Source organism: Schistocerca serialis, chromosome 5 (genome assembly GCF_023864345.2).
Source record: "Schistocerca serialis cubense isolate TAMUIC-IGC-003099 chromosome 5, iqSchSeri2.2, whole genome shotgun sequence".
Taxonomy (NCBI): Eukaryota; Metazoa; Arthropoda; class Insecta; order Orthoptera; family Acrididae; genus Schistocerca; species Schistocerca serialis.
The window spans coordinates 716,059,658-716,085,476 of record NC_064642.1 but is presented as its reverse complement, the minus strand read 5'-3'; the positions used below and the strand labels follow the sequence as shown (position 1 = coordinate 716,085,476).

The 25,819-nt window shown below is 40.5% G+C and overlaps 1 protein-coding gene across 2 annotated transcripts in view; it reads left to right on the top strand.

The window, feature by feature from the left end:
• The window catches only part of LOC126482319 (vezatin-like), a 111,655-nt gene that overhangs the window by 74,063 nt on the left and 11,773 nt on the right, over positions 1 to 25,819 (top strand). For both annotated transcript variants that reach the window (XM_050106361.1, XM_050106362.1), the window contains one exon: positions 2,952 to 3,122. In XM_050106361.1, coding sequence (XP_049962318.1) covers positions 2,952 to 3,122 — 171 coding nt within the window. The remainder of the gene's footprint in view (positions 1 to 2,951; positions 3,123 to 25,819) is intronic.

Below are 25,819 nucleotides of genomic sequence, written 5' to 3'. Positions count from 1 at the left end.
TCTTCACTTCTTCCATCATTCACTTTCTTGCCAGCACCACTTTTCTCCTCGAATTGTAAGGCATCGCCAAGTCGTTACACCAAAGCACTGGTGCGGCTCATAATTAGAGGTTCTGAGGTGGAGTCACCCCTAAATATGTATAAAAATAAATAACTTATTACAGAATTTAAAGTTTTAGAACGCGTTTCCCATAATTTGCAGACAGGCTTAAATAATATGTTTTTGGAACTGTTGATATGTGAAATCAAGCAATGTTTTTCGAACAGGTAGTAGCCAGTCTTAAAGCTGCACCTGGAATTGCCGCTAGCTCTCTACAGGAGACAGGTTTGGGGCATGGCTTCCTCAGAGTACAGCTCTTATGGGCATCCTGAAGACTGGTGATTCAGCCTAAGGGTGTCCTTCCAACGTGCACAGTTTTAGACCCCCCACCCCCACCCACCCACCCACCCTCATGAATGATTTGAGGAGAAGCTCATGAATTATAATTTAAAGATTAAAAACAGTCTTGATTGCAACTTTTTACTTTTATTGGGGTGACCAGTTTCAATTCTATTTAAGAACCATCTTCAGACTCCAGAACGGTGGGTGGAATAACTTATTCCACCCATCAAGGGTTGGCGCAACTTGCCCCATGAAGTCCACCCACCATTCTGGAGTCTGAAGATGGTTTTTAAATAGAATTGAAACCAGTCACTCCAATAAAAATAAAAAGTTGTGATCAAGACTGTTTTTAATCTTGAAATTTTAATTTGAAAGATTGCTGATAATGTTTTCAAAAATTTTACATGAAATATACCCCGTATGTGAAAATTCCCTGTTTTACTTTAGTTTCCTAGCTTGCTGACTGCAGTAACATGCATTACTAGCAATTTTCTTTTTGTGAGTGTGTTACACATGAATTTAGTGAGTTTTATGTTCTTGGAAATAACAGCAACATGTCACAAGTTCAAACACAACACAGTATGAATTCAGAATGCAGTTTATTAGGTAAAATTATGGAACATATGGTTAGTATGAAAGTGAAGGAATTTGGTCTACCCAGACCCGATGTAAACTTGAATCAAGAACAGAAACGTGTAAATCCAGACAGGGTGTACACACAATTTTAACAGAGCAATGTATGATGCAGATGGGTGGTTGTGTGCATTGTATCACTTAAGATTCATATTTGTGTAATACATAGCCAACGACCTGGCCGCTATGGTAACACCAGTTCCCGTCAGATCACCGAAGTTAAACGCTGTCGAGCTGGGCTAGCACTTGGGTGTGTGACCATCCTGTCTGCCAAGAGCTGTTGGCAAGCAGGGTGCACTCAGCCCTTGTGAGGCAAACTGAGGATCTACTTGATTGAGAAGTAGCAGCTTCGGTCTTGTAAACAGACATATGGCCTGGAGAGTGATGTCCTGACCACATGCCCCTCCATATCCGCATCCAGTGACACCTGTGGGCTGAGAATGACATGGCGGCTGGTCAGTACCGTTGGGCCTTGCAAGACCTGTTTGGCTGGAGTTTAGTTTTAGTAATACATAAGTGTAGATATGGCGTGTAAATTACCATGGCAGTTGCTCGGTTTCTCATGTCAGTCAATCACAGCATAAGGCCTGTGACATCATGGAAAAGTCAATGATTTGTCATGCAAACTCAAACACTATGGTTCGAGTGTACAAATCATAAAATCTGTGAAGTTTAGAAATAAAAATACCAAAAATATTAAGCTTGCAACAAAGCTAACATACGCTGTATTAAAGATCTCTTCAGAACACATCTTTTAATACTATTTGTGGTGGTAAACTGTTGGGAAATGTGACGGAGGAGGATGAATAAGCTCCATGTATCCTAGGCATAGGGACTTTATCTTGATGTTAGTTCGTAGTTGATTATGAAATGGAAACAAGATGCAGTATTATCTAAACGTTTGGCTAGTGCGCGATATTGCCCCCCCCGAACACCCCCCCCCCCCCCCTCGTCCACTCCTGCATGCTTGGTTGTGGCGACAGACTAATCTTTAGTGTAGCCCTAGGTCTAGGTTAATTGCAGCATTCCCTAGTACGGAAACCACAAGCCATACCTGCCAAAGCATAAGCACACATTCGCCATCAGCCCTTGTTGAGGTGACTTCCTTTTGCATCCATCTGCACATATATGACACAAGGACGTGCACCGTGGGATGTTCCAGACTTAATAACTACCTAAACTACATTTTCAGTTTCCATAAACATTTTTGTCAACCTAAGTAGATGAAAGTAGAATGTGTTATTTCATAGCATAAACATGTTACACCCCAACAAATTACATTATTTGTATGTATCAGGCTCTTAGAGCATATTCTAAGGTCAAACATTAAGACATTTATGGAAGAAACAAGCTCTTCTCAAAGAATCAATATAAATTAAGTAGAAAAACATTTGCGTGAAACACAGTATTCACACACAAGATCTTGCAAAAAACAGATACAGGTGACCAGGTAAATTGTGACTTCCTTTATTTCCGTAATATGGTTGATCCTGTGCCACATTGTTGACTGCTAACCAAGATCAAATCATACAGAATATCATCACAAGTACGTGAATGGCTCAAGGAATATTCGACTAATAGAATCCAGTTTGTCATACAGGACGACAAATGTTCCATAGAATCAAATGTAATAGTGAGTGTGCCCCGAGGGAGTGTAATAGTACCATTAATATTTTCAGCATGCATAAATAATTTGTCAGAGAGGTTGAGCAACACAATTTTGAGTTGCACAACTGCTGTGTTGAAGAATCAAATGACTTACTACCTCATTCCTCAATCTAATACTGGCAGGCTACAAATCATTTTTCAAAGAGAATATTTTAAAAGCAACTCACACATTTGTTTCCTCTTAGAAAACAATTTTTAGTGTTTATCTTTCTTTCAGTAGCAGTAAGAAGAAAATTACTTTGAAATTCTCAGTTTTTATTTTGTTGCAGCTCTGTAACAGGTAGTTCTGTTGAACGACTAGAAAATTCATCTCTACCAAGCCTGACACGACGATGGCACACACTACCTGGTCTTCGTGAAGGCCTGTTGTCTGCCTTAACTGCAGCTGTGCAGAGCCTTACTGAAGCGACACGAGTTCTTGTAGAGCGATACCCTTTGAGGTTAGTAGAGTATATTGTCTTGAAAACAGAATGAATGGTGATTAGTAATATGTTGCACAATTTGAAGAGACTGTCCAGGATGCTTCTTTGTGGCCTCAAGCAAAACAATCTCCTAAATAAAATAAATAATTTTACTCATCATGGCGCATTTGCCAGTAGTTGATTGTAGATTTTGTATAGTTATTGTCTGTTATTAATGTGACCCTTTAAGCATACATATTTTAAACTAACCTGCAACACAGCATTTAAGCTTTATTATTAAACTGAACAAAATTTATGATTCAAGTAGTTGATAAAATTAAAAAAAAATTGAAACACTAAATCATCAAAGTATTCAGGACAACTTATTAACATCTCTATGGTTAACTACACTTTTTTTTAAACAAAGTGCAGAAGTTGAGAACATGTCCATGGATAAATCAGTATTTCAATTACAAAAATAAACTATTGTAACTATAAGCAAACACAAAATTTTCTTGAGCTTCCAGCCACGTCATGTGGTTAAATATCCATGAGCATTCTGAGGAGTACTCCTTGGCCATTGTCAACTGGTGACTGTCATATAGTTGCTGATTCCATTACAGCCAAGCCATTGCCTGTGTTGTCAATCATGCTTAGTCCATTTCCATGAGAGGTAATATTTTCAATGCGCACCTGCTATATCTGATGGCTGGGTCCTAGACTTGTTAATCCGTTAGCTGCCATACTTATTAAGAGTGGTGTCACATATTTTTATCTATATTGCTTCTTTTATTGCATTATCCCAGAAACGGTTTGTTCATCTGTGAACTATTTTGACAAACACTCGCACATTCACACAAGCACAAATCACACACCCAAGACCGTTGTCTCTGGCCACTGTGGCCGGGCCTTGTACAGCAACTGCAGATGGTGGGAGTTATGTGAAAGCTGGGATGGGGAGGGGAAGAGATAGCAGGGTAGGGGTGGAGGAAAGCATAGTGCTGCTTGCAAGATCAGGCAGGGGCATAGGGGGAACAGGGTAGGGCTGCTAGGTGCTGTCGTGATGTTTGAGGGGTCGGATGGAAAGGGGGGGGGGGGAGGAGAGTGGTAAAGGAGAGAAGTATAGGAGGAGAAAAAGAATAGTAGATGTGTTGGTGGAACAGAAGGCTGTATTGTGCAGGAGTGGGAGCAGGGAAGGGGATAGGTGGGCAAAGGACAGGAACTAGCAAAGGTTGAGGTCAGGGGGATTACAGGAATGTAGGAAATATTGCATGGAGGATTCCCACCTGTGCAATTTGGCAAAGCTGGTGTTGATAGGAAGGTTCCAAGCAGTAAAGTCTGTGAAGCAGCCATTGAAGCAAAGTGTGTTATGTTTGGCAGCTTTTTCAGCAACGGGTGGTCCAACTGCCTCTTGGCCACTGTTTGTTGGTGAGCAATCATGTGGACAGACAACTTGTTGATTGTCATGATCAAATAGAAAGCAGCACAGTGGCTGCAGCTTAGTTTGTAGGTCATATGACTGCTTTCACCAGTAGCTGTGCCTTTGATGGGATGAGTGATGCCTGTGACTTTATAATTCTACCTGCCAACAAGGGCTCCACAACTGTGGGTTTGAACCATAGGTATTGCCAGGTGGAGGGACTCCACCAGCTGTCAGATTTGTCCACCTACAAACCCTGCCACAGTGACCCCATTTCAGATATCCAACAGGACCTCCAGTCTCACTCATCAAATCCATAGAGCCATCTCAGAACCTCTCCTCAGAGTATCTCTCTATCCTCACACATACCACACCCTCCACTCCTACCTTCTGTATGTTTCCTGAAGTCCATATACCCAACCTCCCAGGAAGCCTCATTGTGGTTGGTAACTATGCAGCCCCCTCTCCCTCCTACACTTAAGAATCTCTGCCCTTCTGGGCTAACACCTTAAGCCTATTACCCATAATGTTGTTGTTGTATCTGGATCCTGCTCCAGCTACTGCCGGGTCTGGATGCTGACGAGTCTTCTCCATTTGGCTCGGTCCGCCCATCACTTTTCTTCCTCCATTTGCTGCCAGGTCACACCTCTCCTTTGCACAGATATTCTCACTCTCGTGTTCCACCATGTTCTTGGATGCCCACTAGGTCTTTTTCCATCCACCTTTAGTTCTTCCATATTGCTTTCAAAACAAAGACAAGCCTCGGAATGAATACCCATAATGTACCCTCCTATATAAAAGGTATCAACCAATTCTTTTACTGACTGTACACAGTTCCAGTTCCAATTCCTTTACCACAGAGTGCCCTGCTCATCACTATTGATGCCAACCTCCCTCTTCACTAACATCCCTAATGCCGATGGTCATGCTGCTATTGAACAGTACCTTTCCCAACACTCGACTACCTCCAGAACCACAACCTCCATCCTTGTCACCATGACCAACCGTCAATTACTTCAGATTTGAATGCATAATTTAGAAACAGATCAGCGGTTCAGTGATGGGCAACCAAATGGCACCATCCTGTGCTAACCTATTCTTGGCCCGTCTAGAGGTATCCTTCATAACCACTCAGAATCCCACAGCCCTTACCTGATTCAGATTCATTGATGACACGTTCATACATGGATTGAGGGTGAGGACCACGGGTGTTTATTCAATATGCGCTAGCTGTGCACTGCAAGCCTTTTCAAAGTTTTCCCATATTACGAATACTTCTATTCTTGAAATCCGTGGAAAGTATTTAGAAGAGGAAGATGGAACAAACAGCAATGCATTCTGCTGTTACTGAACATGAGTTTGACTGCCCCAGTCTGTGACAGAAAATGAGCTCAGACACGTGCTCTGTGTGCTGCTGGGTGACAGCCCTCTTCTGATCTGACTTGGGGAACTGAGGGAATGTTGTCCACCAGCAGCTAAGCTGAGCTTTGTGGAGGGGGAAGCATTCTGTGGTATGGCTGCACACATTGTTTAGGAATTGTGGGCAGGAGGGGAGGGATGGGAGGGAGTGTGCCCACTTAGTTTTCAGGAGGGGGCTGCAACTTGTCACTGATGTGTGGGGAAGGCACCACGCTGCTCACCTCTACTAGTGATGATGCTTTCACACATCAGTGTTGTGTGTTCAGAAACGTTCCCAATGTTGTTTTCATTTTTTATTTCTTTAACTGTAGATGTTTGTAATAACCTAAAATATGGTGTAGGATTTTGTTTCCAACTTTGTGATGTTTTTTAGGGGTTTTGTTCCAAGTTCAGAACTGACAATTGAGGTAAATGTAACTAAGAAACACTTGCTAGGAAACCATTTTACATGAGAACTGTTTAAGAATAATTGGAAGGAGTTACAAAAGGTAGGCTGAAGCCACAATTACCTAAAGTAGTTTCTGAGCATAAGGGCAAACAAGAACATTACACTAGACATTTTTCTATTTCACAGTATGAAAGTGTTGATTGTTTGACGGGTTATCCCGATTCAAATAAACTTTTCTGTTGGCCATGTTTGCTGTTTTCCAGAGCAATATTGGCGATGAATAAATATGGGTTTTCAGATGTAAATCAACTGTCAGTTGGGCGACAAAGGCATTCGAAATCCCAAAATCTCTGTCACTTTTGCATTTAAAAATGTTTGGGAAGGACAGAGTTGACATCTTGCTAAATGAGCAGCACTGAAGTGATATTAGGCAGCACATCAAACAAGTTAAAAGGAACAGGGAAAATTTGAAAAGACTAATTGATGCAGTGTGTTATATAACAAAATAAGAGCTCCCATTTTGAGGACATGAGTTGGATGCTACTACTAACAAAGTAAATTACATGGAATTACTAAGTATTTTGAAAAACTATGACCCTTGTTAGAGGCACACTAGAGTATATCTACAGTATTTCAAGGAACTTTCACAACCATACAAAATGAAATTATTGAAGCTATTTCTGAGGTAGTTAAGGAATCACTGAAACAAGAAATAAAATTGGCAGTCTTTGTAGCCATAATGCTTGGCGAAACTTCTGACATATTGTGTAAATTGCAGTTGTCAATAATTCTGCGTTATGTTCATAAAGATAGTGTGAATGAAAAATTCTTTAGTTTTACTGATGATAGAGCAGGCAGAGCCACTAATGATTTGTTTGCTCAAGATGAACACACAGTTGATGAATTTGCCATTGCAGAGACGTTGGTTAACCAGACATTTAGTGGAGCTTCAGTACTGAGTAAGAGCCTGCAGAGTAAGGTTTTGTCAAGATATATGCCCCTGTATTGAATTTGGTTTCGCAATAAAGCATCTTTAACATTAAAGAATGTAAAATATTTTTGCAAGTTATGAATGGTATTTCTTCATTTATTCTGTGTTGTGAAAGAAGTTGCACATTACAGGAACTTGTTCAGGGAAAGTTTCCATCACTCACTTGTTAGATGGTACTTCTCATCCCGATTGGTCTACACTATTGAAGAACACAAGTCAAATCCCTACAATTCTTTGACAGAGTTCCGAATAACAGTGATAACTGGGACAGTGATGCAGTGGTGACGTGTTTGTGTATTTTGGTTTTTCTGCACAATTTCCAGTCAGTCTTCTTGCTGAAAATATTTTGAAAGCTGTTCAGTTACACATATGTGTTGTATAACATACCACACATGAAAAACTATGATGTTGTGTATTGCAGCAAGAAGATTGAGAGGATTTTAGAACATTTGCAATTTGGCAGGAAACACATTTTTGATATTTTTTTGGAAATCTGTGACTCAAAATCCTGATACAATTTGTAAAAACAGAGTGAAGAGATTGCATTCAAATGACTCAGAAATGGGCATTTATCATTGTCTATATTTTGAAACAATTGATCACAGTTGTGAGATAGACCAAAGGTTCTCTTTCTTCAATAATATGGGATTTTTCTCCTGCTTTACTCTCAGAATTATGAAATTTACAAGCTAAAATTTCTTGATCAACTTTTATGTGAACTGTTGTCAATTTGTGGACCATTCTTAGATAATATTGCTTTGAAAGAGGACCTTATTGTACTGTACTGTTCACCCAAGTTCTTTTCAAAGAATGAGTATGAGGTACTTCCATTAGTATTAGTAAAAACAGCCCTTTTTCAGGGTTCAGTGAAGTATGTAAATTATCATATTTGATTTTGACAATTCCATGATATAAGTCTTCAGTGGAAAACCCTTCCTCAGCATTTAAAACAATAAATCTAAGAAACACACAGTCCAGAGTTGCCACAGATTCTGGGAATCAGGGAATTTCAATGTCAGGGAAATCAGAGAAATATCAGAGAAATTTGGAAAAAAAAGAAAAAACTGGTAAAATCTCATTTTTGTCTCAGTAGAGGAAATGGTTTGTTTACTGAGGTGCCATGCATCGTTGCTGGCTGGGTGCAGCTGAGTACATGTGCCACTTCCCTACTCCCTCATTACTACTGCTTCTCCCCGTCCCACCATCCCCTCAGTTTGTAGTTAGTGCTGTCACCACTTTTTGCCACTAGCCTAGCAGCTGCCGATGAGAGGCAGGGAGGCATGAAGAGTGGTTTGTTTGGATCTGATTCTCAGAGACTGTAGACGCAGAAGCTGGAGATGGTGGTCATGGGTGCATGAGTTGTGAATGTGTGTGTGCTCTTGTTTTCTGACAAAAGCTATGGCTGAAAATTTTGTTGTGAGAGTGTGATTGTCTTTTCTACATGCGTGTCTGTGGCTCAGCAATCATCTTTACACTGAGCTGGTAGCTGCCATGATTACTCTTGATTCTCAGAGTATTTGAACAAGTTATCTGTTTCTTGAATTCATCACTGTGGTCTCATTTCATCAACATGCTATCTGTGACTTGTGAATAGCTGGCCACATGAGTGGACTTCCTCATATCATTTCTGCAGATATCTGTAATGGATCAGGCCTGCTGATCTGAAGCCATTCGGTTCCACTAATGTGCAGGCTCTGCCTGTCCGATCTGCTCATACCAATTTGCCCGCAGGCTGGGTCTGTTTAAATGTGTCGTAATAACTCAGTGGGTAATAACTGACAATAACGAATATATTAGAACCATCATTTTATTGGCAGTCACCTACAGTGTTGCTTTACACAATTCTTCCCCACCTTATACACTTCTTTCAAGCGATCTATTTTGAAATCAGTGAAGGTATGTTAAATATGTCTTGCAGCTCCAAAGAAATGCGAATTTTTGTCACGAAATTTTTGTTTTGTTGAAATAAAATAACATTAATGGTCTTAATGAAACATATATACCATTTGGCTTGCTTTCTCCATCTAAAACCAGTTCATTTACAAAAGATGATGTTAGCACTTAAGATTTTTTCTCACATCAGGAAACGCCATCTGCTTGCAAGTTTTTTTATTTTTGTTTATAGGTATGTCCTCATTTGCACTATTGTTTCTTGTACTGTAGCTGCAAAGGCAGGTTGTCAACTATCGTCTTAATTTACTCTTGAGATCTCAAAATTTGTCATGGAAAAAATGCTAAAACTGGAAATTGGGGAAATATTAGGGAATTTCATTTGGGGAAATTTGTGGGAACCCTGCAGTCACAGGAAATACTGAATGACTTAAGTCTACTTACAAGCAAACCTGTATCAGTCTGAAGAGCAAATCTGCATTATGATTAACAACTTGTGTATCATTCTACATTATGTATGGCTTCCTCAGTAATGATATTGTTCAAAATCAGCCATTGTCTGTGACCATCCCGGTAATATAGATGTAAGTGTAACTGACCCTGCTCTGGAGACCAGCTTGTTACCTCCAACAAGTCTGAAAGGTACTAACAAGGCTGCCTAAATGGTGCCAAAATTAGAAGGGTCTAAGACTGTAATGTTTTCAGTGTTTGTAATTTCCAGGAAAGTCATTCTTTAGCTCTCAAACATTCAAAAAAAAAAAAAAAAAAAAAAAAAACTCTGCAAACCACTACATCAGTGTTCAAAAGGTTGTAATTGCTTCTAAAAAATGTGATTTTGTCAACATAAATCACTAACATGTTTTTACCCAATTTTCATTTCTCTTTATATTTTTACAGATGTGGAAAATACTGTCAAATGTTTAAACACTTTTGTGGAAATGTTATTGCAACAAATTGCTACTTGGGATGTATAAATCACTACTTTTAAAAGTAGATGCCAGTTCTCAAAGTGTGTGTTTTGTAACTTCTTTTCAAAATGGTGTTGTTTCAGTATTCTTATTGACTAAATGAACTGAAAATTCTTTTGCAGTTCAGAAAACATATTTAAAAGGAAGCTTGCTATACAATTTAATCACAGAGTGTGAGTAATAAATTTCAGAAAAGAAGCTAATATTAGATTTTCTTGTAAAATCATTTTTGTCAATGTTACTTCTAACACAAAAAATAGGAACGTATTAGTTAACGACAACAGATCAGAAGTGAAATTACTAAACCATTTACAACAAGGCAATGAAGTAACAGGCATTGCAGGAGCAAGGAGAAGTAGCAGTATTGTTGCTAAGAATTCACCACATCTTTGCAGAGTCTGCAGCAGTGTGACAGGAGTCAACTACAGTGTGAGGGGCATCGTGGCAAGAACAGCTGAATACTACATCTTCAGAGTTTCTGATGTACAAAACAATAGGTTACAGTAGAACCTGTGGCTACTGTCCATTCACAATAGCCACACAGGCTGATATAGATCAGGTGGTGGTTCTTTAAATGGTCGTTAAAAAGTGCAAAATATACAAAAAAAAGACTTATTGTCCAGCACGTCGTTTGTTAAGCTAGTACGTTTATTACAGTTTGCTGTACTCGCTATGGTAGGTGATCACTGAGCAAAATGTATTCTTCCCTGTGAAAGTTTTGACCATAGCAGATGACTGTCACAAACAAAACACATTTTCAGTACTCTCCCCCTCAGCACCGCATTTCCCGTGAAAGTCTGTGTGCTTGTCCCCCCTCCTGCTCCTCAGTTTGGCACACTCACTCGATTCATTCATGAGATGCCACTGGTTGGGACACACACATTCTCATTCTTCTAGAACCTCACACTTTCTCCTCACTTGCTTCACCTTGTCCTCCTCAACCCAACAAGCTAACTTCCTTGATGTAGACCTCCATCTCAAAAACTGATACATCAGTATGTCTGTCCATCTCAAACCTACCAAACATGATAAGTACCTCCATTTCGACAGCTGTGCCTCCTATTCCATACCAAGAAGTCCCTTCCATCGCCATCGTATCTGTAGTGATGAGCAGTCCCTTTCCTAATATGCCAAGGGTCCCACTGTAGCCTTCACAGGCTGAAATTACACTACCGAAACAGATCTCTCATGCCTTGTCCCTCCAGTCACCTACCACCTCCCGCATTTTCACTGCATAGCCACAAAGGAGCACTCCCCTTGTGACTCAGTTTGACCCAGGACTGGAGCAACTGCCAGGGTTTCTACTAACTCTCATCATGCCCCGAAATGCAGAACATCCTTCACACCCTTCCCACAGTGCTATTCCACTGTCCACTGAATCTACACAATATTCTTCTGCATCATTACTCCATCCCTGCTCCCAACTGCTTGCATCATGGCTCACATCCCTGTAACACACCTTGATGCAGGATACATTCCTCCACCATCACCTATGCAGTCCGGTCACAGGCATCGCCTATCCCATCAAAGGTAAGGCTACATGTGAAAGCAGTCGTGATACACAAACTAAGCTGCAACCACTGTGCTGCTTTCTATGTGAGCATGACCTGTTCCACAACGTGTGCTACCTGGATCCGTCTTACCAACACCAGCTTTTCTTAAGTGCACAGGTAGGAATTCTTCTTGCAATATATACTACATTCCCATTACCTTCCCCTCTCCCTCTCCCTCGGCCACCACCTTTGCTAGACCCTGTCCATCACCCAAGTTCTCCTTCCCTGCTCCCACTCCAGCACTATACAACCTATGTTCCACCAGTGCACCCACTACTCTTTTTCTACTCTACTTCTGTACCTTCCTGCTCTTCCCCCCTCCCACCCCCCTCCTCCACCCAATGTCCTGACTGCACCTACCCTGTCCCCACCACGTCCCTGCCTGCTCTTACAGGCAGCATAGCACCTTTGGTACTCCCTGTCCATCACCCAGCTATCTGCTTCCCTCCTCCCACTCCAGCACAACACAGCCTTTGTTCCACCAGTGCGCGCACCACACTTTTTCCATTCCTCTACTTCTGTCCCTTCCTGCTCTCCCCCCCTCCTCCTCCCAATGTCCTTACTGCACCTAGCAGCCCTATCTGTCCCCACCATATTCCTGCCTGCTCTCACAAGCAGCATTGCACCTTCCCCTATCCCTTCCCCTCAATGTACTTTGTATAATAGTCTTTATGTTGTGCCCATCTGCAACTCAATGTCTCCTCAATATTATTATTATTATTATTATTATTATTATTATTATTGGGCTTTTTAATTTCGGGTGAAAAATCCCACAATGATTGCATGGTTGTTATGACATCAACAGTCAGAGAGCTGTCTGTGAGATGCTGTTGATTTTATGACATCTTCCACGTTCCCCCACAGTATCTCATTAACATATCTAATTTTCTGAAATGGCTTTCACCAGTTTCAAGAGCTCAAGAATCCATATCTCTTATGGGCTACAGTATGGATGAATTGAGGTACAGAAAAAATATACTTAAAATTTAGCTCATTTAAAACTACCAAAATCTCTTAACCATTCTTTTTAAAGTCAGTGACTTTTGGCAGCTGAAACATTACTAGGAATTTGTTGTGAGGGAGCGTGAGGTTCAAGAGATGTGGTGGCTTAATTCATATCAGCTGTCCACTGAAAATTTCTGCCAAGCAGTTCCATACAACGAAATTATGCCTGTGTCTACTGTGATTAGAAGAGGCCTCCATCATACCTTTGAAACAAAAAAACAAAATTATTTTAAATTTTTTTGGTCCACGCCTTTAGCCTGCAGCCTAGATGGACTGTGTGTAACCACCATTCTGGTGGAGTGTGTGAGGAAGCCAATATCACAGGTTATGGATTTATGGTCTCCTTCAGAGCATGCAACACAGCTAAACTCTTATACACATGGCTTACAGTATCATGGTGCTGTGACACAACTAGGTGTTGTGTTGGGTAGAGGTGGTGAGATCATCATGAATCAGGTGAATGTTGTTGAACAGAAGAGGAAGGTCAACAGTGAGTCATAAAATACACTTTGAACTAGTTAATGTGAAACAGCTGTACCCTCTCACTTTTTTTTATTTAAGACATTCATTTAGCTGACCTATTGGCTACTAATTGGCTTAAATTCTGTCTTCTATGCATTTTCACCCATTGTCCCCTTTTTCCCCTTAACTTTGACTGTTCCTTCCTCAGTGCATGCACCTTACAGTTAATGTAGTTTCTTTATTACATGATCTGCAACATATATTATGTCACAGTAAAATATTGTGCAACTAAGGCCTAAGACACGTTTGGAGTTTCTGGCTGCTCGTCACCTTCCTTGCTCCTTCTTGTGAGAACTGGATCCTTATTACTTGAGCTAGTTTCTACTGAACTGCAGAAGTTTCTGATTACAGATCTATATTCTTCCCTCACACTTAATACCTTTAATTATTAACAACCTCAACCTTCTTTTGGATACACCAGCTCATAATGTGAAACATAACTCTGTCTCTGCTTCTCTTTCCCTGTGTTCTTTCAAGGCTGCAGATATTTGTATGTAGCACTTTCTTCCTCTTCCTCACCCAGATCACCCTCGAAACACATGCAGTTGTAATGTAGTAGAGGTCACAGCAGTTTGTGATGCATAGAAAAGCTATGGCAGAGTCCATGCCCTCTGAGTTTCACTGAGCAGGATGTTGCACTGGTTGACATGCTGGACTCTCATTCAGGAGGACAATGGTACGAATTCCCATCTGGCTATCCAAATTTAGGTTTTCCATGACATTCCTGAATTGCTGCAGGCAAGTGCCAGCATGGTTCCTTTGTAAAGGGCACAGCTGATTTCCTTCCCCATCCTTTTGTAGTTTGAGCTTGTGGCCTGTCTCTAATGACCTTGCTGTCAGTGGATCACTATGCTCTAATCTTCCTTCTTCCTTTCTGTGTGTTTCCCGTTGGAGCGCAGAATATGTACAGAGTGCTTTCACACCTAGATTTAATATAATTTACATGCTGTGACCATCTAAACTTGTCTGTATAAGGTCCTAGATATTTAACTCACCCTCTGTAGGTTACTTAGTAGGCAACCAAGTGTTAACAGATTCACTCGATGTGGTTTTGCGTCATAGGTCGATGCTTACTACCGAGCGGGGTGGCGCAGTGGTTAGACACTGGACTCGCATTCGGGAGGACGGCGGTTCAATCCCGCGTCCAGCCATCCTGATTTAGGTTTTCCGTGATTTCCCTAAATCACTCCAGGCAAATGCCGGGATGGTTCCTCTGAAAGGGCACGGCCGACTTCCTTCCCAATCCTTCCCTAATCCGATGAGACCGATGACCACGCTGTCTGGTCTCCTTCCCCAAATCAACCAACCAACCAATCGATGCTTACTGCTGACTTAACAGCCATTGTCACAAAATCTTCCAGCTCTAGCCCGTGCTGGAAGTCATGTATTGTTTCATCCAAGTTATTTTTAACCTCCTTCAATGATTCATCAGCACCATAATTACATAAATCGTTAGCATATTCCAGTATTCTAGTTCTTTCTGATAAGGTGCTTCGAAGGTACAAATGTTAAAACAGCAAAGATGATGAGAGCCGGTTCCTATTCTGGTTCCACACTCGCCATCCTCAGTGTGATAACACCTCTGTTCATAAACATTACTAACCTCCTTTCTAGTAACAGAAAGTTTAGGCTACAGATGAAATTTTACAGTGACTAACTCTTTCAAAAGTGAATTCGGGTATTTTGTGCAGGCTGACACATTTTGCAAATCATATATGGCTGTGACACTGCTTTGGCATAGTATGACATTGTAACAGAGGTATCTACAGTGCACCTCATACACATAATGCGTACAGCCACCACAAGTGTATTGGAAATGAAGATGCTAAGGTGGACAGCGGGCCTCACTAAGTTAGATCACGTTTCTAATGACAGCATTAGGAAACAGTTTGTTGTTGCACCGATCCAAGACAAGATGCGCGAGAGTCGCCTTTGATGGTTTGGGCATGTTTTACGGGGCGGTGATGACCCTATTGCCAAGGCAGGATACACACTTGTAGTCATCGTCAGTAGACCCAAAGGACGACCTAAGTAACATTGGGCTGATATAGTTCACAAAGACCTTAAATGCATGAACATCCATCCAGATGCAGCCTGTGATAGAGCGAAATGGAGACAACAGACTCATGTAACGGACCCCACAGACACGCGGGACAAATGCTGAAGGAAAAGAAGGAGAAGATATAGCCACCACAAGTTTCTGACCAGCAAAAGTAATTTTAACTGACAGAGTTGGAAAATATTTAACTTTTAATTTCTTGAATCCTTTTTGATAATAACGTGTACATGAACAGCACTACCTCTGAATTACTTCCTCTGCAAGTTCATTATCTCTTTTTGTATCAGGAGCTCAGTAACCACAAATAATTGAGGGATATTGCCTTCCAAATGCCAACACTGGTCACCCCCTGTCCTGATACAAACTCAGTCTTCATGCAGCTTTCACACTTTTTGCGTATAGTGATAGTAATATCCTTAACTCCAGGTGTAAACTCATGAATTACTTTGCCTTCTCTTAAGGAGTGCAATCGGGCAACATTATTCTCGGAATTGTGTGGCAACATTATGCTCGGAATTGTGTGGTGTTTTGGATATACCTTCAGTGTATACAAAGAATGGAACATAGCTTCTACTCTATATTGTTGGGAAATGGGTGAATCCTGTGTATTTTTCATTTTGAATACTCTTTCAGCAAATTGCTTGTTGGATTCATTACCACTCCTTCAACAAGCTGAACTAATACCTATATTGATTTTCATTTCACTGTTACTGAGTCATCTAGATCCTCTCAACTGTCAGTGTCTATTTTTGTTGTTTTTTCTTCAGTGTACATATATTATGACAGGCTTTAACCAGAGGATGTTCTGAGTATCTTCCTTCATCTGTTTTTATGTTTGTCATCTTCTAATGTCATTCATCATTCCAATTCTCTTCCTACCTCTCCCCCTCATACCTCCCCCATTCCCTCTATAATTCTTTGTTGCAGGCAGTCCCTGCACAGTATATGCCCCAGTGTAGATTCTTTCCTCTTTTTAATCACTTCCAATAATCTTCCTTGTTCCCCTATTTTCTTCATTACTTCTTAAGTCTGTCAGTGTACTGCCTCTTTAGCATTCTTCTCTATAGCCACATTTCCAAAGTTTCTAAATATCTTTCTTCTTTTTGTGTGTCCATGGTTCACTACTGTAAAACACTACGTTCTAGACATAACATTTAGGAAATCTTTTCCGTAGTTCCATTGTAGTTCTTCTAGATGTTAGTAACTGGTTCATCTTTTCAAATGCTCTGTTTCACATAAATATCCTTCTCCTTATTTCTTCTGCACAGCTTCCATTCCACATAATTAAAGATTGTTCTATCTTTTTTTCCATTTAGGAGTATAACTGGAGCTTCCTCCTTGTTTATTCTGATCACTTTTGTCTTTCTTACATTTATCTTCATTCCATACTCCTTGCCCTATATGCAGTACTCTTCAACATCTTCTGTAGCTCCTCTTGTTGTGAGTCCATCAGTACTGCTTCATTGTCCACATATTTTATAGCCTTTATCCTTCCTCTTCCAGTTACAATGCCTCTTTCATCCTCTGTGCTTTGTCCCCCTGGTTTGCCAGACAAAAAATGTTCACATTCACTCAATAGAACAAAAGGAAAAAGAGTACATCTATTCAAATGTGTATTATGTACAATGTAAGAATCTAATCAGTTTCGAAAGGCAATTTCTTCTTGAATAAAGAATAAACAGTACTGAAAAGAAAGTCTCTTATCAAGTATTGAAATAACAACAGTACTTATGGGAAGGTCGAAGGCCTGAACAAAAAAGTCATTTCATGTGGAAGAACAAATAAAAATAAAAATGGACTAATGCTCAAGATCTTTAGGAAGAAAACAACACTGGTTGACAATATCACTGATTGGTAAATACGCAATACACTATACTAGCAAAGGTTCAAGTCCTGGTGGTACATTCCACAGATAAAATATTGTACACTTAGACTCAGTATGTGTCAGTCCGGTTTCAAGTCTCTAACATGATGAAACTCAGTCAAGTCTGGGATAGAAACAAAGACAAGAACTCTTGCAAGTACATTAACTGATCAGTGATACAAAACATGGCATCTTCTTTGGGGCAGCTCCAAAGTGAGTTCTTGATTGATGGAATGTGTCTACATTTGGCACCTGGCTGAGGAATCAGAGTGAACTGTTTGCCATGCCCCGAGTTCCAACCTAAATACAGTCTGGGCACCATGATACTTTCAGTCAAGTGTCCTGTGGAAGAGAATAGGTCCATGGGACCAGCGACCTCATCACTGCCTGGGATGCTGTGTGGTGGTCAGGCAGGTTGTGGCAGGGTTGTGTCTGTCTGTGGGAAGGTTGAATTTATGAATTATACGACCACTTCCCTCAGATTTAATGTTGGTTGCTGGCTGTGTAGGTGCAAGGCCTGTCCTTCGACAACTGTGGAGAAGGCTGGATCCCAGCAGATGGTGTGTAAAGCTGCTGAGAGTTTGCCCATGTGGTTGGCCACAGATGGGAACAGCGACCGTCCAACTGCATCTGGGATGTCCACTGGCTGTGACCATGAAGTTGGTGTGGGTGGACCCAGAATGGCAGGACCAAAGAACAGGCTGCCTGTAGCCAGTTTGTAAGGAGACCATATGCCATGACAGACTGGACATAGAGAGTAGAAAACTCGGGGAGGAAATGCAGAGAAGAAGATGGAAGTATCAGTGTGTGGAAGCACTGGTGAGGAAAATTCTTCTTGTGAAAGCACTCAAGATTATAATTGGTTGTGCAGTAGCCCTTGAGATTCAAAAGTATTGTGCAAAAGCATGAGGGATTAGATTTGTTGTGTGGAAACACTTTGGACAAAATAGTGTCGTGTGGAAGCACTTTGGATAAAAATTTGTTGTGTGGAACCACCTGGGAGAGAAATAGGTTATGCAGAAGTGCTGAGAATAGACTGTTGTTGTGCAAAAGCACTTGGCATAAATTTTGGTTGTGTGAAAGCATGTAGGTTACATTTGGATATTGAGTGTGTGAATGAGGCATGGGAAGAGAAGCACTGAAAAGAGCCAAAAGTGCATACGTGGAGTAGGTAGGGGCTGAGCCAGGTGGGGGAGAGGAGGTTTAATGATAGAGGTGTTCTGGGAACAGTTAGAGGAAGAATGATAAGGAATGATCAATGTGGACAATGGTGCAGGTGCTGTGTGTTGAGAAGTAAACCGCAACAGTGCAGGCCGGTGAGGGCAGAACTTGGTGGAGTGATGGGGATGGCAGGGTGAAAGAAACACACAAGAAAGCATCCAATGTGGGTGCAAGAAATGGGTAGAAGTGTAGTTTAACAAATACTTGATTATCAAAGGACATGGGAAATGATTGTAGAGGTTGCACAAGAGCCACAAAACCTTTCACCAACTGCACCAATCTGTTGTGTCCTCTTGATGTGGCAGACAAGAAATGTTGACATAGATTTGGTAGAACAGGTATATTTAACAAGACAGACTACATCTGTTCCAACATGTTTTAAGTACAATGTAAGAATTCATCGCTGTATAAAGGTGCTTTCTTCTTGAATAAAGAGTAAACAATGGTGCTAGTCAGCTTATTGAGGCCATCACGCAGACAGGTATATTCTAATCTGAAACTGTTGTGAGCAGCGTGAAGGGATATTTTAGTTTTCTACAATAAGCTCAGTTTCTTAAAAATTTGAAACAGTGTGTGAAGTGAACATTATTTTACTTGCCTTCATATTTTAAACATGACTGATTTTATTTAAGGTTAATGTGACGGATGCATTGGTTAATCCCTGCATGGTGATACAGCCAACAATTTAAAATCGAACCATGCATTAGAAGGCCCTAAAACCAGTGGTTTTTCTTACCTTTATTCAGTTTTTTTATCTGTGCAGATGCATGTGAGGATTCACGAGTCGATCTTTGGTGGAAGCAACAGTGATTACCTTCATGATTAGATAATTAATACTCCAGTAGGGAACGACAAGAAGAGCAGTGAGAACATTCATTATCATTTTACAATCCCTAATATTCCTGAATGTGGCAGAGTCTTCCCCAGTCTTCCACCATTGCATGCTTGCTGGAGACAGTCACCACATCTGCTGCTCGGTGATGGTAATTGCCCAGTGGAAGTGTTTAAACTAACTTAATATTGTCTGAAGTATGTCTCAGAGTGAGAGAGAATAAATATACCTATTCAAAGCAACCCTGACAAGATCTAGTAATGCGGCAATTCAAACAGATGTCAATTCATTTTAATTGCAATGTCATTTGATTCAGAATCTTCCTGAGAAGACACCTTGGTCTCTTGCCTAGGTGTTCTAGTCATCCCTATACAAGTATTCCCTTATGGTATTTGTCATCATTACTGCAGAATCTCAAAATGGGCAACAGGATTCATGCTGTGAATGCAAGATCAGAAAAAGATTTGTGCTTGGATAATACTTAACCATTGTACTTTTTGCACGCTATTATGTAGATTCTGTTCTCAACAAGCTTCCAACACAAGTGGAAAATGTGGCTGATAATTTCCAGACTTTCATATCCAAGCTGAAAGTCTTTTGTTGTGGCACAATCATTTTGTTTCGTATAGATTTTTTCTCAGTATATTAGAGACTTTTGTGGTATTGCATTACTTAGATACACATACTACTGAGCATCTGTTTTTTCCATTTTTTATGATATGACATGTATGAATAAAATCTTATTGGATGTTAGCCCACATCGTAATGAAACAGTAAACAATTATAAAGCCAAAGTTTTAACTGTCTTCCAGTGGATCATTTTAGAACAACTAAACTGGTAGCTTCTGGAGATAATCTTCGCTATGTATACCGTCTCATTTCAGTTATTGAGTGACAAATTATGCTACGTTCAAATATGTCATTGAACTGTCAGAGTTGAGATGCCTGTTGAAGGATTTCCTAGACACTCTTCGCTCTGCAGGCATTTACGAACTTTGATATGAATGTGGCAACATTCATATTGGCAAAACCAGGAGATGAATTAACACCGAGATATCAGAGCATGTACATTACTTATGATTGGGGTAACCTAACAAATCAGTAACAGTCAAACATCACCTGGAATGTGATCAGTATATCAGTTTTCAAGAAGCCTGTTTTCTTGCTTGAAGACCGTAAGTGCAACAGTGGAAAACAAGGGAGGCATATTGAAACAATTATATGCCCCAATATCACGAACAGGTAGGATGGCTACTAATTGTGGTCCCATTCCAGCAGGTTTGGGGGAGAGGGGATTGTATGTGTTCACCAGTTAGCAGTCCATAAGACCTGGATTTCAGCTGTATAAAAAAGTGGTCACATGAGAACTTTCATGTGGCATGAATATCTGGCTACAGGAAAGTACTGCCGCTGGGTAGAAGGCAATCGATATAACTTGGGTCTACATCCACAAAGATGGTGCAGTAGAGAAGGGGAAGAGGACAACACTTGTGGTGGAGGCTCTGTTGTGAATGACCACATGATATGGGAGTAGCAGCCTGACAGCTGAAGCCTTTGCATAAACACACATCTTGTGTAGTAAGCTACAACTTGTTAGTCTGAAAATGGTCATTTTAACAGATTCTGTCAGTACAGCCAATAATTTGACAGTTATATAAGGGGGCATTCAAATGAAACCTGGTCACTAATGTAAAGTAATGGTAACGATTTTACTAAATCAAAAATGTATTATACCCAGTACACATACTCAAAAATAGTCGCCAAAACTATTGGCACATTTATCCCATTGCGACACTAGCTGGTCAATTCCATCCTTGAAGTAGCTAGGAGGCTGTTGTCAGATCCAGTCCTGGACCCAGTCACACACTTCATCGTCCGTTGCGAATCAATGTCCTCGTGTAGCTTTGTTTTAGGGGTCCAAACACATGAAAGTCATGCGGTGAAAGGTTGGGACTGCATGGTGGATGTTCCAGCATTTCCCATCAAAACTGCTGCAATGTCATCTTCACTGCATTGGCCATGTTTGGGCAGGCATTATCGTGCAGGAGGATAACGCCATTGGACAACATGCCTCGGCATTTCGGCTTGATGGCTCAACTAAAGTTCTGTAAAGTGGATTGATAAAGCTGGGCATTGATGGTGGTTCCCCGTTCCAGGAACTTGACAAGCAGTGGGCTCTTGTGGTAAAAAAAGGAGGACATCATGACCTTACCAGTACTGGTGTGCACAGCCTTTGATTCTTTGGAGGTGGTGAAGTCGCATGTTTCCACTGCGTGCTCTGATGCTTGTTTTCCAGTACAAAATGGTGACACCATGTTTTGTTGCCTCCTCATTATAACATTGCAGATGATTCAAAGACAGTGCCAGTCGAGTATTGCGCTGTTTGGGGTCAGTTGGTGGGCAACCCGCTGCGTACAGATTTTTTGGAAGTTCCAGTGTTGATGTATTATCATGGCGACTATCACACTAATACCCAGTAACTGATGGATCTCATCCACAGTGATTCTGCGGTTGTCCAAAACTAAAGCATTCACTTCCATAACCATTTCCAGTGTGATGGCATGATGAGCCTGTCCAGGACGAGCATCATCTTCCAGTGACTCACACCCCTCAACGAATTGTTTGTGCCATTCCACAACACTTGAACGACTCAGACTGTACCCACCATACATGGCCTTCATCCGTCGATACATTTCATGTCCTCCCAACTCCCTCCACTGCCAAAAATCAACTCACTCCTCGTTGTTCCTACTTACTCGCCTGCATGTTTTGTAGTGGATGATAACTTGTGTGACCACCTTCTCTTCGGTATGAAACCACACTGGCGCTACGCAACATCAAACAGTGCGCATGCGACAGTCTCTCTACCAATAGGTGGTGCCACCATACCCGCAGTTACATGGTGCAACCTTACGTGTAAGGCAAAGGTAGACATACAGACCAGGTTTCATTTGAATGAAACTCATAGATGTTAAAGTAAATAGTTCCTCACTAAAGTACAGAAAAATAATAGTCTCACAAATAAAGGATATTGACCAGGACTTCTAAAAAGCAATCTCATAAAGTAAAATACACCTAAAAAATATAGCGTAGTGGACTACATCACTTACTTTGATAATGATCATGTATGATAAAGAATGCATGTGATGTGAAAATTACATGTCAGCCACCTGACAAGCTGTTCAGGAATATTACATAAAAAATAAAATTTTCCCCTCCTTCCACATCTTTCTGATACAGTGGGAAGTACGTAAGATATGTTCCCCCTCCTAATTTAATGTGCAGTGTTTCCTGCAACCTACACAAACACCGCTTTTAATGAGGTTCTTGCTTCCTTGTCTGTGTGTTTCAGCAAAAATTTAATGGTATTGCTTATAATTGCACCTGCTATAAAGGGCTTCCTCTGCAGCTGTGCTACATGAAGACTGCAAAGCCTTGCTATGTGACAGAGAGAGAGAGAGAGAGAGAGAGAGAGAGAGAGAGAGAGAGAGTAATGAGAATGCTTGAAGTTTGCAGACTGGTGGGCGACAGTGAAGTGAAGTGGCTGCCCCTTCAGAACAATAGGGTGAAATCACCCAGTGCTCATGAAAAGGTTACATTTCTGTGCAAGTGGCACTGTATTTTCCATGAGCTCTTCAAGCTGTTGCCTACCAGTCATTCCACTAGCCTACTATTGGCCTACTGTTATCCACAGGCACACCATTTTGAAGTGTCCAGTGATATACTAGAATGTGACACAAGTTATCACCTTTTTAACAAAATAAAACAGTACAAGAAGTGTGTTCAAAAAGTAATCTAATTTTTTTTTGATTTTGTAGGCTTTATATATCCAATTTTCAAACATTTTTTCATGGTTTTCATACACATGTTCTTGATGTATGTTTGCATTTTCATTTGTTTTGAATAGTTGTTTTATTGTTGACTGTTGAATTGGTTCTGTGTGTTTTCAAGTGCTCAGCGAATTTTTTACTTTTGAAAAATATGGGTTGAAGGATTTGCATTAAATTTTGCTTGAAAAATGGAATAAAGTGAAGCACTGCGTTTGAAATGTTGACTGTGGGTATTGGCGAAACTACTATGAGTAAGACAAGAGTTTACACGTGGTATAAATGTTTCAAAGAGGATCGAGAAGATGTTGAAGACGAAGACATCCCTGGACACCTTAGCTCATCAATTACCAGCTACAGTGTGAAAGAAGTAAAGAAAATTGTTCGGGAAAATTGCCAAAGGACTATCAGAGAGGTTGCTGGTTACGTCAGCATATCCTTTGGCCCATGCTAAACCATTTTTTTTAGATGTTTTGGGCATGAAACATGTAGCAGCAAAGTTTTCTATGAAATTGTTGAATTGTGACCCAAAACATTGCCTAGATATCACTCAGTAATTGCTGAATGAATCCTGTAATGGTCCAGAACTTTTTTAGAAGGTAAGGAAACATGGGGATATGGGTATAACATCGAAACTAAGGCCCAATCATCCCAATGGAAACAGCCTGAAAAGCAAAGACCAAAAAGGTTGACATGTTTGATCACATGTTGTAAAGGTTCTTCTCACTGTTTTCTTCAATTACAGTGCGATAGTGCGTCATGAGTTTCTGTCTTATGGTACTACAGTCAATAAGGAATACTACCTGGAAGTATTGTAGCATTTGCATGAAGCAATCCAAAGAAAACAACCAGAATTGTGGTAAAAAACCTCACAGAAATAGCACCATGATAATGTTTCCACTCACACCTCAAAGCTTGTTTGTGGATTTTTTTGCAAGAAATAAAACCGTTACATTGCATCAGCCACTATATTCGCCAGACATGGCCTCTTGCCACTTCTTTTTATTCCCAAGATAGAAGAGAACCATAAAAGGAAGTTGTTTTGCCATCAGTGATGTGACAAAAATAAAATCACTGAAGGAGCTGAACCCCATTACAAAAAGTGATTTTCAGAAATGCTTCCAAGATTGGAAATAGTGCTGGCACTAGTTTATTATATCTGAGGGGGATTGTTTTGCAGGGGACAAAGTTGATGTTGCTGAATAAATAAAGATTATTTAAGAAAAACAAAAATTCCCATTGCTTTTTGATCACACGTCATTTATCTACATCTGCATCCATTCTCTGTAAACCACTGTGAAGTGCATGGCAGAGTGTACTTGCCATTATACAAGTTATTGGAGCTTCTCCAAGTTATTTATTTATTTATCAGAATGAGACCATGCGAACCAAAGCTACTTGGTCATGGAATGAGCCAGAATAGAAAGTTTTTTTTTTTTTTTTTTTTTTTTTTCTTTTTTTTTTTCCCCCCTCCCCCCCTCCCCCCCACTTCGAATCACCCATCTTTGGGGCATGTCAGATCAATCCCTCCTTAGGTGCTTGTGCTCTCTTTTTCACCCAATAGTTCTTCATTCTATCTGATCCCTTTTTTCTTTCCTCCTCTGATATCTGAATCGGTTTCCTGGTGTTGATCTTAACTTGGAACCTCTTAGTTTTGTCTTTGGTCACGGTCTTGGCTATACTATTCTTTAACGTGACTTGGGTAATCTGGATGTAGGGAAGCAGCATACTCACGCCTTATAAAATTCACATCAGTCTTTCCATTGTGTGCCAGCCAGTCCGCTGTAACTAGCTCTGACGTCATAAATGTTGCGCAATACTTTAAAAATCAAGTAAATCAATGTGTGTTGAATATCAGTTCAATAACTTTAACCATTTTCGAAATTTGGACGTTTTTCTGTAAAAATCATTGGCGCAACAGAAATGAGCTAGAAACTTAAAAATTTATATTTAGATTCCTTTTGCATAATAATTTAGTAGAAAGAGTATTCTGGATCTCACAAATTAAAATTTTAGTTGAAATTCATGATTTTCTGGTTTTTGTCTTAAAAATTAAGGAAGCAAGAGAGATTAAGTAGGCGAATAAATAAGGCTAGGATGTTTAAGTTTAAGTAGAAGGGAGATCCGCTATAATCATAAAGGTGTGAGAAGTTTCAACAGAACAACTATAAAACTATAGCTATAGCGTATCTCCAAAGAGCAAGTTCAGAGCTCGTCTACTGCGTGTAGTGTAATTAAATTAATTCTCTTGCCCAAAATATTTGACTTAGCCACGTCAGACTTTTATTATGATTACTTACCTGTGTGCTGATTGCACATTTAAATTTAGAGCTTCATCGGCCATCAGCAAAGGAAGCAATGATTTACTCGATAACTTAAAGTGGTGCATTACTAGCCTAGCGGCTAGTCGGGAGAGCAGATTTGTTCAGGCGTTCCCTTAGCCGTCCGCACCGCGGTTTTATATGTAAGAACACTGCGCGAGAAGAGAAAGGCCCCCGTTCTCTCCAGATGCTGATTAGCGCACCACCTGTGCCGGGAGTCGCGTCGCGTCGGTATCATTGCTATAAACAGCCTCAGATGCCGTAATAAGTTACTTGGGATACGCATAACCATGAAATTGTTTTTGAGTGAAGTGTTAATTTTGGGATGACTTTAATGATCTATCTTCAGTTTGTGTATGTCGTATTTTCACGTGCCGCCGCGGGACAGACATTCTACCATTATTTAGCGTGGCGTTTGATGAACATTGTCATCAAATTATGGCGAGCATTCACTTA